This window comes from Brassica napus, chromosome A1 (assembly GCF_020379485.1).
Source record: "Brassica napus cultivar Da-Ae chromosome A1, Da-Ae, whole genome shotgun sequence".
NCBI classification, from domain to species: domain Eukaryota; kingdom Viridiplantae; phylum Streptophyta; class Magnoliopsida; order Brassicales; family Brassicaceae; genus Brassica; species Brassica napus.
This window is the reverse complement of record NC_063434.1, coordinates 9,776,871-9,793,365: the sequence shown is the minus strand read 5'-3', so window position 1 is coordinate 9,793,365 and position 16,495 is coordinate 9,776,871. Positions and strand designations below refer to the sequence as shown.

Here is a 16,495-nt window from a genome sequence, read left to right as displayed (position 1 = left end):
AATTACATTCAATTGAAAAATAAGTAGGTCCACATTTGATTTTTATATGTTGTTAGATACATAAGTTGGTCAAACTATATGATATAATGATATGATATGATATTTTCTTTCCTTAAATAAAATCTACGGAATTACCATAAATTACTAATATATATATGACAAATAATGAGTTTAATAATAAAGATTTGATAACAATGTATATCTCCTCCATCATTTTTTGTTTAATTTTATATTATTAAAATAAATTAAACAATCAAATTAGCTATAAAAATAAAATTTAGATTTTTTCGTATATGTTATATTTTGAATTTTTAAAAACGACAATAAATGACTAAACCTATTAAAATCATTATGTTAAAAATTAATGATCAATGGTTTAACATTTTTATTATAAGAAGATACACATGATTTTAAAACCATATGAGTAAAAAATATCATTTAATAATAAAATAAATAAATATATATATATATATATTAAACACTATATACCATAAGATTACATAAATATTTTAATATTAAAACTTTCAATGAATTTTCAAGAATATTTATAAATTATAAACTTATTAAAAATTTCAGATTGAAAATTTTGTTATCGATGATTTAAATATTTTGTTATAAAACGATATGAACGATCATAGAACCGTATGATTATAAATTCTTATTTAATAAATAACTATACAAAATATATTATTCCTAGAAAAATAGGTTGGTCCATCTTAACTTATATTACACTTTTTATTAAACTAACTATCGAATTGATAAATAACGTACCAAAAAATGTTTTGCACTTTCCTTAAATAAAAGCTACGAAATTACCTAATATGATTAACGTATATGTGAAAATTAATTATAATGAATAATAAATATTTGATAACAATTTTTGTATCTTAGTTCTTTTTTTAATTTTATATTATTAAAATATATTTAAAAATCACATTAAATATATAATAAAAACATTTATAATTTTTCTTATATGTTATATTTTGAATTTTTCAAAACGTCTATAAATTATTAGAAATTTGAAGATCCCCAATCTGAAAATTTTGTGATCAATAGATTATTTTTTTTGTCATAATAAGTTACAAATGATCATAAAATTGTATTAATATGAACTTTTATTTAATATTATAAGAAGATACACATTATTTTAAAACCATATGAGTAAAAAATATCATTTAATAATAAAACATATATATTTACATATATATATATAGATTATACTATATACCATAAGATTACATAAATATTTTAATATTAAAACTTTCAATGAATTTTCAAAAACATTTATAAATTATAAACTTATTAAAGATTTCACATTGAAAATTTTGTTATCGATGACTTAAATATTCAGTTATAAAATGATATGAATGATCATAGAACTGTATGATTATAAATTCTCATTTAATAAATGACTATATAAAATATACTATTCTTAGAAAAATAGGTTGGCCCATCTTGACTTACATTATATTTTTTTATTAAACTAACTATCGAATTGATAAATAATCTACCAAATTTTTTTTTGCACTTTCCTTAATTAGAAGCTACGAAATTACCTAATATGATTAACGTATATATGAAAATTAATTATTATGAATAATAAATATTTGATAACAATTTTGGTATCTTAGTTCTTTTTTTTTAATTTTATATTATTGAAAGATATTAAAAAATCACATTAAATATATAATAAAAACATTTATATTTTTTCTTATATGTTATATTTGAATTTTTCAAAACGTCTATATATTATTAGAAATTTGAATATTCCCACTCTGAAAATTTTGTGATCAATAGATTATTTTTTTGTTATAATAAGTTACAAATGATCATAAAATATAACGCATATGAATTTTTATTTAATAAATATTCAAACTAAATAATATATATATATACATATATATATAAACACTAATGATTTAAAGCAACAAGATTGGCTGATCAATTTAGTCGTCCAGTTGAAATCTTTCAAAAGTATGTGAAAGACTAAAGTCAAAGTAAATATGAATTTAGAATAGTAGTTATATTTTACTAACCAAATACCGAAAAAACCCGAACCGAATCGAAACCAACCCGATATCCGGGTTGAACACCCGTAATCCAAATGAAGCCAAACTATTGTTTCATTCTCCAAAATATAATAAAAATAATAACTTAATCCCGCGCAAGGCGCGGGTCTTATCCTAGTTGGTTAGATATTTTTCCACAAGTTACCGTTTGAGAAGCTCTACTAATTCCAATGAGTATTATAAAACTAAGCAAATGAAAATATTAAAAGGCAAAGAGAAAGAATGAGATAAAAAAAACATTTGAGAAATTTTAACAATTTCATTAGATACTCTTTTCATACATGTCTTCATGTGAATGGTTTAGTTTTATTTTTACCTTAAAATTTAATAACACAGCTAAATTAAATTAAAATACTGATATTTAGATGGATAAGATATTCAAATGAGTATCTCACCAATATAAATGCTCTAATAAAAAACATAATCTTACTCAACTTGATAAAATCAGAAGCTCTTTTCAAAGCCTTACCATTACAAATCATTTCCCTTATCTCTATACTAACATGATACTGATTTTTCTTTTTGAGAAAATGATTTATAATAGATTTGGTTAATCAATATGACCCTGCACATAAAATACTATGACTTCAGTCCGGCCTTGAACCTACATGATTTTCCAAGGCCACCTCTCAACTTCCTTAGATGGTATGTTCACTGAAATCAATATTTGTTTCAACAGTAAGGTCGTATGACTATGTGAGTGAAAGTCATAAGCAAAGATGAAATGCAAGTAACGTAAAGCCCTACAACACCTGACACTTACGGTTATTAAGAAGACGCACCATTACCACGTGACAACCGCTCCTGCAATCCGTTTGCATGAAACCTGACTTGGTTGTGCTCGTCTTACAGCACAGATAAAGATCTCTGCAATGCAACAAGGACACAAACTTTAACAAAACATCTTTACAGGAACCGGTTGGTTGCTAATGTGCTTTTGTTTCACCTCCTTTAGCTTGGAATTGGCAGTTACATCAGCCTCGCGCTCATCAAGAGCGCTTACTTTTTCTTCCAACTCTTGAACGAGCCGCGTGCACCTTAGCATTTGAACGTGCAGATGATTCCCGGTTAGCCAAGACTCTGAGACGATTGATCATATACACATTCTAGATCCATCTACAATGCTTTATTTTTGTTTTCAAAAGAACTTTGTTCTTCGTATATACCTTCACATTTTGATGTATATATTAAAAGAAGAATTTAAAAGAGTATGCTCATCGATAATATTCCAATGAGCATGCTATTTTGAATCCGATACTAGAAAGCTTCTTCTTCTTTAAAGAAAAGCAACAAAGTCACATATATGAATTTTTGTTTAATATAATATGAGAGCATGCTCATTAATAATTAATATCCCATTGGGTATTTTGAAAGCAAACAAATGAAAATACTGAAAGCAAAGAGAGAAACTTCTCATTTGAGAAATTTTAACACTCTCATTAGATATTCTTTTCTTCCGACTAGTTAAGGCGCCGCGCCTTCTTCGCACTTGAACGTCCAGATGATTCCCCGTTATCCAAGATTCTGAGATATGAGGATCATATGGATAATTAAATGTCTACAAAACCCATACTTATATATAACTTAATTTAGTCACACACACAATCTCAGCTTTTTACCTTTTGGCACGGTTAGGATCAGATGGAGCAATCTCATGACTGTGTCCCGCGCCTTTATCAATCTCGAAAGCATTCTCGTTTCTATTAGCCGAATTGGTTACACCCTGAAGATTCCCTGGGGAAGGAGGTAGCTTCGGTGATTCGTTACAATCGAGATTACTATTCATCGAAACACTCGTTACACCCGAAGTATCTTCACTCCTATTCTCACTGCCACTGCTTTTTACATTATCCGAATCTCCAAAGATTATCACCAAGTCATCCTCGTTATAATCATAAAAAATCTTGTCCGGGTCCATATAGTCAGTGAGCAACACGTTCATGACATTGCCTGCTTCGTTTGGCATCATCACGCCAAAGGGCATCTCTATAGGCCTCGGGTAGATCATTCGGTCAGCACTCCGAGGCCTCTGCGAACTCGAAGAAGGAACGTTATAACGGTTTCTCCTTCTGTGACCATTCCTGGGCGGGAGACTACCACCGGAGTATACCGAGGTGGTAGGCCTCGTGAAGGGACGCGGAGGCAAAGCGGCGTTGTAGTTAGCCACCGGCGCTGGCAGATAATATGGTGGTAGCCACGACGGTGCAGGGGTCATGGGCGGTTGTGAGCCGAAGGAGAAGACAGGCCGCGACGACGGTCCATACGTCGGCAACCTCATTGGCGGACGGGTCGGTGGGATCTGAGGATACGGCAGAAGCGGTGGTAATATTCTCCCGCGAGGACGCGGCATGCCGCCTCTTGGGCCACTCTCGCCGCCACCATTGGTACGAGGACTCGGGAATCGAGGGGAGTTGGCGGAGCTTGTGTTTAAAGGAGCGATCTCGTTGTGACGAGGATTCATTGTTAAGGATCCAAGGAACTTGAGTACTCTCTGCATCATGTCGGAGTTATACAGTCATATCGGAGTTACACTTGTCTCTATATAATCTCAGAACTAATATTCAGTGCAAAGTCAGTGTTCTCATGTTCGTATGTTGTTTTGAGAGAGAGAAAAACAAACAAGACAATGATTTAACAACAAAACTGATGTCAAAAAAAAAAAATGAAACTAAAAGTTTTTTTTTTCTGTTGATTAGGGATATCCGGCGGGCAGAACCCAACCAACTAATTTCCGGAGATTTGTCCACCGGAGCCAGACAAATCTGGTTGTTCGTAAGGAGAATTAGATATCTTTGTCGTCTGGCCACATGGATGGGTAGTCTAAGTGTGAAGTTTCAAACCCGGGTCCCTTAGGAACTTTCGGAGTCACTTTCACCACCGGACCACACCCACTTGATTAATGGAACTGTAAGGTTAAAGTAAGATAAGCTAAAAGGAACTGCAGTAAGAAGAATACCTCAGCAACTGAACATGGAAAACTACTGTCCGAATAAAACTGCTGTATCTGGTTTGCTTCAGTCACTTGCACAAGCTTTTATAAAAGGTTATGGGGAGATATCAAAAGTGGATATTTACAAAATTAATCCTCTCTGCTTTTTGAATTTAGCAAATTTTCTTCTAACTTTCCTTGAATTTGTACACATTTTCAGTATTTTTTTATCAACAGATTAATATCAACTTTGTACTTCAAAAAATAAAATCAATTCTATGCAGTGGTGCTAAATGGTGTGATTTTAAAGGTTGGGGTATTATAATGAAAATAAAAAATATTTGATGTAGTTTTTGTGAATGAAAAAGTTTGTATATTAAAATGGTAATATAAAGGTATATATATATATATTGTATAACTTATGAGATATTCCTTATATTAGATTTTCCCTTGTTTATATATTTGCATTGACCATTCTTTTGTCTCAGACCTAAATTGTTAACTGCATTCATTAATTACCACTAAATACATTACTTAGTCACGTTAATTTCGTTAACTTTGTAGATAATATTGCGAGAATTTTTTTTTAGAGCGAAGTGTAGAGGATATACCAAACTGGACGAGTTCACATAAATAATAATACAAAATTTGATTTAAAAAAAGAATATAAATATTATTGAATCATAAATTAGGAAATTTCAAATTTGATGTAAGTTTTTTTTTGGGTAAAATGTTAAATTAAAAAATTGATGTAAGTTGTAACAATGTGTATTAAATCATTGTTAATTACCTAGTCATGATGACAAGAATTTGGAGTCAAGTCACTATATTATAGTCCAATTTTGGTTGTATTAAGAATACCCAATTTGGCAGTTACAAATTTCATATTGATATGGCATATGTATTTCTCATATCTTTTCAGGAATGTATCTCTCTATATCTTTGGACTTTAATGTTGTTTTGTCAGTTTCTCTCTTTTGACACTAGACTTTCTCTATTAAAAAGATTGCACTAGATGAAAATTTCCATTATTTTTTATTGTTTGAATTTTGTATGGTGAGAAACTACTAAAATACGTATTATTATTTTTGAATGGAGGTGCGGGGTATTCGAACCCGGTACCTCTCAGACACGAAGCGAAAGGAAGCTGCGAAATCGAAACTCTGTAGCTCTCGACCCCTTTCGCGTTCAAGATTTCGACTCATCCCTTGGCCGTTGCAACAGGTTCGCCACCGTGTTATTGTCGATGCATCGGTGTCTCTTTTGAGAATTGCAACCTTTTTGTTGTTTTGTGTTACCTACTCCTCGAGAGTAGAAGATGAAGATCGTTCGCAGGGATTATGTTCGTAATGGACCCGGAAGCGTTAAGGTTTGATTGATTAGTTCCTTGTTGTGGTCATGTTTCAATCAAGCCCCAAGTTAAGTTATATAACTTGCAAATTCAACTTGAATCTAAGGGTAGATGGTGGCTGAGGACTCGGATGATCTCTGGTATGCTTATAATCTGATTTCCACTGGCGATAGTGTCATGGCTGTCACTTTTAGGTACACTTTCATCATGTTTCCCTTGTAAGGGTTACGCAAAAAGCTTTGTTTGTTCTTTATTACAATCATCATGTATCTATCACACACTTAAAGTTCATTCCTTTTGTAAGAATGAATGAATCTCACGAGTATCAAATAATTAATAAAGGGATTTTGGACTTCTGTTTTATCTTAGTTAAGGTCATTCCTCTTCTTAAACTGGGTTGATTGAGTTCTGTTTTACCTTTTTTTTTAATTGTTTTGCCTGGTTTCAGAAAGGTTCAGAGAGAGGTACCTGGTGGGGGAAGAGACTCTGAACGTGTTAGACTGAAGCTGGAAGTACAAGTTGAGGTATGCCTTTTTAAGGGATTTTGTATGCAACTCACTCTGTTATTACCTATCTACACTAGAAGCCTATTTTTACTTAAATTCGCCTCGACCATAAATGTGCTATATTGCTTTACATTCGTTTGGGTAATACAATCGATATTGCTTACATTTGTTGCCTTTTTTGGTCGTCTTTGGCCCTTTCATCAACTGTGGAAGATAATACCTTTGTCTTAATTCTATCTTTAATTTCCTTTGTTCATTTAGGAGGTGGACTATGACAAAGATGCGTCTGTTTTGCGCATACGTGGGAAGAATATCCTGGAGAATGAGCACGTCAAGGTGGATTGCGAGGCTCTGACTTTTGCCTTATAGAAATTTCCTGTGCTGAATCTTGTGTTGTGTCGCAGATTGGTGCCTTCCATACTCTGGAGATTGACCTGAAACGACCTTTTGTATTGAGAAAGGTACTTGACCTCTCTTCTATTTTTACCTTGCAAGTGTGCATGATCCCTCTTGCAATCTAGTTTCTATTTTATGGGTAACTTGGTGCACGCTGATACCATTGCAAAATAATATCTATAGATTCAGCGACGCCGCATATTGTGTTTGGATTAAATTTCCACAATGTCTTACAGTAATATTGATTTTAGAATGCCTAAAAGTTCCAAACTACACGATTCGTATAAGCAGTTTTGGAAGTAGAAGCTATCTTGCTTGCACATAGGTTTCTGTTGCAGTCTGCTTAGAGCTTACTGTACCGGTTATTGATTTGAAATTTTCACTCTTTTTTTGAAACTTCATTTGTAATTAGAAGTGTGTACATGGGTAATTTTCAGGCATTTTGGGACTCATTGGCTCTTGATACACTCAAGCAGGCCTCAGGTATGCTGCTCCTTTTCCACCTTTCCAATTTTCTGGAGTAAAGTAGCTTTGAAATTCTCACAAAACCACAAATGTGCCTACGTTGATTGTTGACATATGACCCGAGATCTGTGTCCATGTGGCCTAGCGTAGATATCGAACCCAATTCATTGATTTACAAACTTTTTTCAAATTTGTCTTGCATAGATTCGGCAGCCAGTGCTGATCTAGCTGTAGTTCTAATGCAAGAAGGACTTGGACAAATATTCCTCGTCGGCAGAAGGTAATGATTACTCATGTATTTCTAGTTTTATCACCTTGGTTGTTTTGGTTGAAGAACTATGAAAAGAGTCGAAGAGAATCATTTATGTCTATTAATGTTTGGCAGCGTGACAAGTAGCCGTGCACGAATAGAGACATCAATTCCTAGGAAGCATGGACCTGCAATTGCTGGTTACGAGTCTGTATGTTCCTGCACTGTTTCATCATATACATGCCCAAATCTATGGTTGATGAATTTCTCTGATATTATTTTTGTTATTCTGTAGGCTTTGAAGAAATTCTTTGAGAATGTTCTGCAGGTTTGTTGTTTTAGCTCTCTGAATATACATGGTTCACATTATTGTTTTCTAACAAAAAGCGTACCTGAGTTTCATACATGCTAAAAGTCTATTGATATACACAGGCCTTTGTGAAACATGTTGACTTCAGTGTCGTTCGCTGTGCAGTGATTGCAAGTCCCGGCTTTACAAAGGTAGTTTTGTCTCTCCAGGCCGTTTCTAAACTTTCAGGGTTAATAATTATTAATCAGAATGAAGCTGGACAAGATTAATACTTGATGACACACCATGATGTGATGAGCTTTTGGTTGTTCTTATCTTCAGGACCAGTTTCATCGTCACTTATTATTGGAAGCAGAGAGAAGACAGTTGAGAGCTATAATCGAGAACAAATCGCGTATAATTCTGGTGCACACAAACTCTGGATATAGGTAGGGTTTCTGTGAAATAGTTTATGTAACCTGTCAAAATAAGTATCCTCTTCCAAAGTTATAAAAAATTAATGATGGCTCAGTGTCAAATGCTTAAAATTAATGATGTTACTGATTTGAGATCTATGCTGCTTGTGTGAGTTGCTAATCTGCTAGATAAACCTAATAGGTTTCCTAATTGACCTGATTACCTACTTTATTAATGTGTAAATCCATGTTCGTGGTGGCTATCAGTGTTAACTTCTCACCTCTAGCTTTTGGTTTACTTGTAAACATTATGTATTGGTGCACAGACATAGCCTGGGAGAGGTTCTAAATGCTCCCAACGTGATGAATATGATCAAAGATACTAAAGCAGCAAAAGAGGTGATTTAGAATGTCAATTAGCTTGATATTTCAAATTTCTCACTCAGAGCTGGTTTAGCGTACACGTACTTTTCACTGTTTTAAATGGATAGATGTTCCAAATCATTGTGGTGCTCACCGTTTCGTGACTTGTGTTCTTCTGTTACTGCATGGTGGTGCTCTTAAACTGTACTCTTATCATCCACGTGCTTGATGTAAATTTGCCTCTTGCAGGTCAAAGCTCTCAACGATTTCTTCACCATGCTTTCAAATGTGAGGTTCTTTTGCAATAGACAGAACGATTCTCGTCCGTTTTAAGAGTATTTCAAAGCGACTTGAGATTCTTTTGCTTTATATAATCCAGGATCCAGCTCGGGCATGCTATGGACCAAAACATGTAGAAGTTGCTCATGAACGAATGGCAGTCCAAACACTTCTCATCACGGATGAGCTTTTCAGGTTCAGTAATGGAATGGAATACTACTAAACGCAATTCGACTTCTGTATATTTAAGAGGCAAATGTAATGATTGACATTTAAATAAACATTTGTCCAGGAACTCTGACGTAAAAACAAGAAAGAAGTATGTGGATTTAGTGGAGTCGGTGAAAGATTAAGGAGGAGAGGCTTTTATATTTTCGTCCATGCATGTTTCAGGGGAACGTGAGTGTTTGCGTCTTTATCTCTTCTTCATTTTGTAACAAACTCTTATTACGTGCTGATGAACTTGCAGAGTTGACACAGCTTACTGGAATTGCAGCTCTTCTCAGGTTCCCTTTACCAGACCTCGAAGACATTGAGATGTAAAATATATCTTCTTCGGGTATAGAAACCATAGAAAGATCATATACGTCTCACTACTTATTAGCCTGTCTTTATAGTTTTCAAGAGAGATTTGTATTGTGTGGTTCAAAAAGGCAACTCTTACATTAAGTTCGATCAGTCGTTGCTGTTGTGCAACGTTTAAGAAACACTATACGTTGAGCCTTTGTGAGCAATAAAACATATTTGTGGAGCACACAATATATGATACAACTATAGTCATTGCTAGACTATGATTTTCTATCTACCGGTCAAGTTAGTTGGCTTCACAGTTCATGCTTCTTATTCACTTCCATGTAGTATGATTCATACTGTATGAATGCCATTAAAGAATCATATAATTAAACACAGGAGCATTCAGATATACACAAAGCTATTGTAAAAGTTCCAACAAATTAGAACCACTGAAACTCTGAAAGAGATGTTAAAGAGAAATGAAATATAAAGATGAATTTTCATCTCCATAAATACAAAATTTACAAAATAAATATGATCTGTATACTCCCTCCTTTTTTCTAGTAGATGGCGTTTCCGCTTATGCACACACAATTTTTAAAAATTAATTTTATATATTTATATAAATAAAAACATTATTAACTATCTACATAATCACAGTTCAACCAACAATAATAGATTATAGAATATAATGAATCATATAATATATAAAAAAATAACTTTTATATTGAAATTTTATATTGAAAATTGAAAAACATCGTATATTTTGAAATAAAATAATCTTAAACTTCATCTATTTAAAATCAAACTATTTAACTTCACAATCCAATTAATCTGTCAAAATTTTGATTCTCTCATATTAAAAATTATAAGAAATTTCCGATTGATCATGTTTATTACCGAACACATAAGATACCGAGTCCGACCAATAGAAAAATAAACCCAAAACCAAAGCAAAAACCCTCACATATTAATAAAACCCTATTCGCTCGCTTTCTTACTCCCGCAGCCTCCGTCTGTCTGCTTCTGGGGAGGAGAAGATCAATCAAACAATGGCGCAATCTCTCGAGCTTCTGTTGATCCAATTCCTCATGCCTGACAACGACGCTCGTCGTCAAGCCGAGGATCAGATCAAGCGTCTCGCCAAGGATCCTCAGGTCGTTCCCGCCCTCGTCCAGCACCTCCGCACCGCTAAAACCCCCAACGTCCGCCAGCTCGCCGCCGTCCTCCTCCGCAAAAGGATCACCGGACATTGGGCCAAGCTTTCTCCGCAGACGAAACAGGAAGTTAAACAGTCTTTAATCGAGAGCATCACCGTGGAGAACAGGTTTCTCTCTTTACTTCCATCTTTTCAATTTGGGATTTTGAAAGTTTTCATTTTTTTATTGATTGAGTTTGTTTTTGTTTTAACAGTCCACCTGTGAGGCGTGCGAGTGCCAATGTTGTGAGTGTTGTAGCGAAGTACGCTGTTCCAGCTGGAGAGTGGCCTGACTTGCTTGGCTTTCTCTTCCAGTGTAGTCAGAGTGCTCAAGAAGACCACCGTGAAGTATGTAACTTTACTTTGTTGTCTGCTTGATACATCTTAAGTTCACTTAGCTGAATCTGTTTTTTGTTGTTGTTGTGTAGGTTGCATTGATCCTTTTCAGCTCTTTGACAGAAACGATTGGGAACTCATTCAGGCCCTACTTTACTGATTTAAAAACTCTACTTCTCAAGTGCATGGAAGATGAAAGCAGCAGTCGTGTTAGAGTTGCTGCTCTCAAGTAATTTTTACTTCTCTGTTAATAGAAATGCTGTTGCTCTCTTTTACAATATCTTTCTTCTTTACAATCTTCTGCAACTTCACCAGGGCAGTGGGCTCGTTTCTTGAATTCGCAAGCGACGGGGATGATGTGGTAACTCTCAGCTACTTTGGTTAATGTTTTACTACTTTCTGTTTCGAATGTGTGTGCTTATGTAATTTATATCAGGTCAAGTTCCGAGATTTCGTTCCCAGCATATTGAATGTATCAAGAAAATGTCTTGCATCCGGCGAGGAGGATGTTGCTATACTCGCTTTCGAAATTTTCGATGAGCTGATTGAGTCTCCCGCTACTCTTCTTGGAGATTCCGTCAAATCAATCGTGCAGTTCTCTCTTGAAGTCTCATGTAACCAAACCCTGGAGATTAGCACCCGCCACCAGGTTAGGATAAACTATTCTCTTTTTAATTATAAACTATTCTCTTTTTAATTGAAAAAAAGGTTTTGAGTTATGATGTTATGTTTCCATTTATTGACCAGGCAATACAAATAGTTTCATGGTTGGCAAAGTACAAAAACAACATCCTTAAGAAACATAAACTAGTCGTACCAATATTGCAAGTCATGTGCCCCTTACTCGCTGAGACACCCGATCAAGATGATGACGATGATGATGATGATCTTGCTACTGATCGTGCAGCTGCTGAAGTTATTGACACACTAGCTATGAACCTGCCGAAGCATGTGTTCCCCACTGTTTTCGAGTTTTCTTCCATGTATGGCCAGAGCACGGATCTGAAGTTCCGGGAAGCTGCTGTGACAGCTCTTGGTGTTATTTCGGAGGGTTGCTTTGATCTTATGAAGGAGAAGCTGGAGCCTATTCTTAATATAGTCTTGGGAGCAATAAGAGACCCTGAGAAAATGGTTAGAGGGGCTTCATCGTTTGCGCTAGGCCAGTTCGCCGAGCATCTTCAGCCTGAGATTTTGTCGTATTATCAGAGCTTTCTTCCTTGTGTTTTGAATGCGATTGAAGATTCATCTGTCGATGTGAAGGTAAAAAACTTAATAGGTTTATTGTGTTTTTGCATTTTTGTGCTAACTTGAGTTTATTGGTAACGTTTCTGATTACTGTCTACAGGAGAAGTCATACTATGCTTTAGCTGCATTCTGTGAGAACATGGGACCGGAGATTGTTGCGTTCCTTGATCCTTTGATGGGGAAGCTCATGGCAGCCCTCGAGAATAGTCCCCGTAACCTGCAAGAGACATGCATGGTACACAGACAACCTTTGGTAGAGTTTACTTAGAACTGTTTACGAAATATTGGTTTAAGCATTGTGCTACTTGCTTGCAGTCTGCAATAGGGTCGGTAGCTGCTGCTGCAGAGCAAGCATTCAATCCATATGCAGGGAGGGTTTTGGAGGCGATGAAGTTCTTCATGGTGCTCACTAACGACGAGGATCTTCGTGCCCGTGCAAGGTCCACTGAGCTTGTAGGGATTGTCGCAATGTCTGTTGGGAAACAAGGGATGGAGCCGATTTTTCCACCTTTCATTGATGCCGCAATAGCAGTAATTGCCTTACTGTTTCTGTACTGCCGTTTTTGTGGAAGAAAGAACTCACCATCATAAAACATTTCAGGGATTTGGATTGGAGTTCAGTGAGTTGCGAGAGTATACTCATGGATTCTTCAGCAACGTAGCTGAAATATTGGATGACAGTTTTGCTCAGGTGTGGATAAGTTTCTCTCAAATAGACTTCTTAACAGCTTTTGACTAAAGAAAATACATTTTTACGCAGTATCTACCTCGCGTTATGCCGTTGGTATTTGCTTCTTGCAATCTTGATGATGGGTCTGCGGTCAACATTGATGAGTCAGACGAGGATGTGAATGATTTTGGTGGGGTGTCCTCTGATGATGAAGCTCATGATGAGCCGAGGATCCGGAACATAAGCGTGAGAACAGGAGTTTTGGATGAAAAGGCGGCTGCTACTCAAGCTCTTGGCCTTTTTGCACTCCGCACTAAATCTTCTTTTGCACCGTATCCTTTCAAATTTTCCTTGATGTATTTTCTTCTTTGGACGTCTTACAAGAATCCTTTTTCATGCCTCCTTAACTAACTTGTAAGCTACATCGAGGAATCATTGAAGATCATGGACAAACATTCTGGATATTTTCATGAAGATGTTCGGCTTCAAGCAATTACTGGTCTGAAACGTGAGTTTTTCTATCTGTTGATTGTTTAATTTCTTGCTCCAATGGATTGTCACTGTTATTACTATGCCGACACGGACGATATGATCCATGACCCTTGAACCTCTTCCATTGGAGTATTTGAATAGACATAGCTCAGTCAATGTTGCTTACTTGATGCATCGAATCTTTTTTTTTTTTGCCAAATCATCAGCATGTCTTAGGATTAAAATCTCTTGACAGTTGAGCATATGGCAAATATGATGTTGTTTTGTTAGAATATGCAGCTCATCGGATCTGTTAGTATTTTAAAGCTTGCTCAATTTGTGAGTTGGTCTTGTCATTTTACTTTTGAGTCTTTAAATTTATCTGTTGGAATTGCAGATATATTGGCCGCAGCACATGCCATTTTCCAGACTCATAATGTAAGGGACTTGATCTTGAATATATCTCTATCTTTCTCGCCACAGCTCCCTTCTAGTTTTCCTTGTTCTGATTTTCTTGGGTTCTTATTTAGGATGGAACTGGGAAGGCTAATGAAATTCTTGGTAATCCACATTAGACAGTACCCTTTTTCAACAAGAATGGCTAGAAGATACTGAAATATTTTTTGTGAACCTCAGACACAGTTATGAATATTTATATCAAAACCATGGCTGATGATGACGACAAGGAGGTTGTTGCTCAGGCTTGCTTGAGCATTGCAGATATCATGAAAGATTATGGTTACGCAGCCATTCAAAATTGTGGGTGTCTCTTTACTTGTTGGATTCAATTTTATAAAAAATAGTTACTTCAGGATATTTCAATTTAAAAAAAACTCTTGTGTACTGTGTTGACGACATCGTTTGGTAGATCTATCACCTCTTGTTGACGCGACATTGCTACTGCTGACGGAGAAAGCAGCTTGCCAGCAAGTAGAAGACGAGAGTGATGACGATGATGATGTTGGACACGATGAGGTCCTCATGGATGCGGTTTCCGACCTCCTCCCCGCCTTTGCAAAGTGTATGGGGCCTCACTTCGAACCCGTCTTTGCAAAACTCTTTGAGCCGTTGATGAAATTTGCGGTGGGTATTAGTGATTAAAGCCATAACTTCTTTCGTTGAAATTGAGGCACTTACTGCTTCACTTCTTCTGTTCTGTAGAAAGCTAGACGTCCCGACCAGGACAGGACAATGGTTGTTGCTAGTCTTGCCGAAGTTGCTCAAGACATGGGTGCTCCAATCTCTGCCTATGTCGATGTGATTTTTCCTCATCTTATGTTTTCTTTCTCGTTGCATGAGCTGTGTATTGAAACCAAACCATTTGGGAATGTTGTTTTTTGCAGAGGATAATGCCGTTAGTGCTCAAAGAATTGGAGTCATCTCATCCAACCAATAAGAGAAATGCAGCTTTCTGTGTCGGAGAGCTATGCAAAAACGGGGGTGAAGCTGCTCTCAAGTATCCTTTTAGTGTTACACTTCAACTAATACTGAAGGCATAAAGACTTTTGTCCATTGACTTTCAGCACATATGCCATATTTGTCTTCCCTTGATTCAAAACCAGATATTTTGCTGATGTGCTACGTGGACTTAACCCGCTTTTCGGGGAGTCAGAAACAGACCTTGGTGTTAGGGATAATGCAGCAGGTGCTACGGCGAGGATGATTCTTGTTCATCCTGAGTTAGTCCCGCTAAATCAAGTATGATCTCTGAATAGACCAGTTTCTTGTATATTTTTTTTGCGTGCTTCAACCTTATGAAACACTGTACTCATTCCCTAAGTTATGGTATATGATCCAGGTACTTCCAGTTTTGTTAAGAGGTCTACCTCTAAAGGAAGATCAAGAGGAGTCCATGGCTGTATACAGCTGTATATACTCACTTGTTCTAGCATCCAATCCACAGGTATTATTTTCTTTCTCCATGTAATTTTTTTCTCGGGTAGAGTAGAGATTGCATTTGGTTGAATCCTGGTGTGTGGTTGGATGCAAAATGACAGATCATACCTCATGTACCGGACCTGGTTAGAATATTTGGGCAAGTGGTGGAATCGCCAGTGGAGAAAGGTGAAGTGAAAGCAATAGTAGGCAGAACATTCTCCCACCTGATGTCGGTTTATGGCGATCAGTTGCATCCATTCATAAGTGTTCTACCCCCTTCTCAAGCTAACGCTCTTGCTGCGTTTGCTTCTGCTGGTTGATTTTGAGTCCATTGTATTCTATTGTCATCTGGTATTTTTTTTATTTGTTTGAAATCTCTATTCTTGCTCATTTGAGTCTTCAAAATCTTTCCTTTCTCCAGAGTTTTGTCCTCATTGTTTATTTCATTTTTCCATTTATTTTAAGTTTTCCAAGTGTGCAAGTTACTTTTAGTGGAGATGGGGTGAAATGGGGTTATCTGTATTTTACCCTTCATATGTCTTTTTGACATTGACAATATTTTGTATTTTTGGCCTTGATAATGTGTTGGCATTTGGTTATAGTATTGAGTAAATTGTACTGTTTCGCAGTGAGTATTACATTAATTAAAATTTTTTAAGTATTTTCCTCAGCTAGGATTTAGTGAAATTTCATACAGTAACGTACCTGTAAAAGCAACAGCGAGTTCCGGTACGTGTAAATTGTACTGTTTCGCAGTGAGTATTACTTTTATACCTGGAAGACATAATCAGTGCAAATAGAATCCAATTCTGTTATAGACTTGTGGCATCTTCTTGTTAATGAACCGGAAATTATTCACACAGATCTGGTT

General features: G+C 35.8%; 3 protein-coding genes across 4 annotated transcripts; 2 read left to right on the top strand and 1 right to left on the bottom strand.

Moving 5' to 3' along the window:
* Window positions 1–2,296: 2,296 nt before the first annotated feature.
* LOC125579169 (bZIP transcription factor 29-like) lies at window positions 2,297–5,348 on the bottom strand. The gene is made up of 2 exons (XM_048742899.1): window positions 3,689–5,348; window positions 2,297–3,593 (listed from the first exon to the last, which is right to left on the bottom strand). Exons 1-2 carry the CDS (start codon window positions 4,567–4,569, stop codon window positions 3,530–3,532), a joined length of 945 nt encoding a protein of 314 aa, XP_048598856.1. The 5' UTR covers window positions 4,570–5,348; the 3' UTR covers window positions 2,297–3,529.
* Window positions 5,349–6,042: 694 nt separating this feature from the next.
* LOC106446126 (protein PELOTA 1) lies at window positions 6,043–10,112 on the top strand. 2 transcript variants are annotated; one of them, XM_013887820.3, is made up of 17 exons: window positions 6,045–6,222; window positions 6,317–6,367; window positions 6,461–6,543; window positions 6,798–6,873; window positions 7,117–7,191; window positions 7,260–7,316; window positions 7,689–7,734; window positions 7,921–7,996; window positions 8,102–8,177; window positions 8,262–8,294; window positions 8,399–8,467; window positions 8,598–8,704; window positions 8,998–9,070; window positions 9,284–9,322; window positions 9,414–9,508; window positions 9,606–9,712; window positions 9,783–10,112. In XM_013887820.3, the coding sequence occupies exons 1-16, from the start codon at window positions 6,091–6,093 to the stop codon at window positions 9,664–9,666; spliced, it is 1,149 nt and encodes a 382-aa protein (XP_013743274.2). In that variant the 5' UTR covers window positions 6,045–6,090; the 3' UTR covers window positions 9,667–9,712; window positions 9,783–10,112. The 2 variants fall into 2 exon arrangements, 1 of the variants encoding a protein (XP_013743274.2); XR_007317171.1 differs by lacking the exon at window positions 8,998–9,070 and having other exon boundaries at window positions 6,043–6,222.
* Window positions 10,113–10,786: 674 nt separating this feature from the next.
* On the top strand, window positions 10,787–16,223 carry LOC106446115 (importin-4). The gene is made up of 20 exons (XM_048742889.1): window positions 10,787–11,153; window positions 11,240–11,372; window positions 11,453–11,589; window positions 11,676–11,721; window positions 11,797–12,009; window positions 12,108–12,620; window positions 12,706–12,840; window positions 12,921–13,136; window positions 13,207–13,296; window positions 13,366–13,607; window positions 13,695–13,783; window positions 14,144–14,184; window positions 14,277–14,307; window positions 14,383–14,505; window positions 14,615–14,829; window positions 14,908–15,003; window positions 15,090–15,202; window positions 15,309–15,444; window positions 15,545–15,649; window positions 15,744–16,223. Exons 1-20 carry the CDS (start codon window positions 10,879–10,881, stop codon window positions 15,942–15,944), a joined length of 3,150 nt encoding a protein of 1,049 aa, XP_048598846.1. The 5' UTR covers window positions 10,787–10,878; the 3' UTR covers window positions 15,945–16,223.
* Window positions 16,224–16,495: the final 272 nt, after the last annotated feature.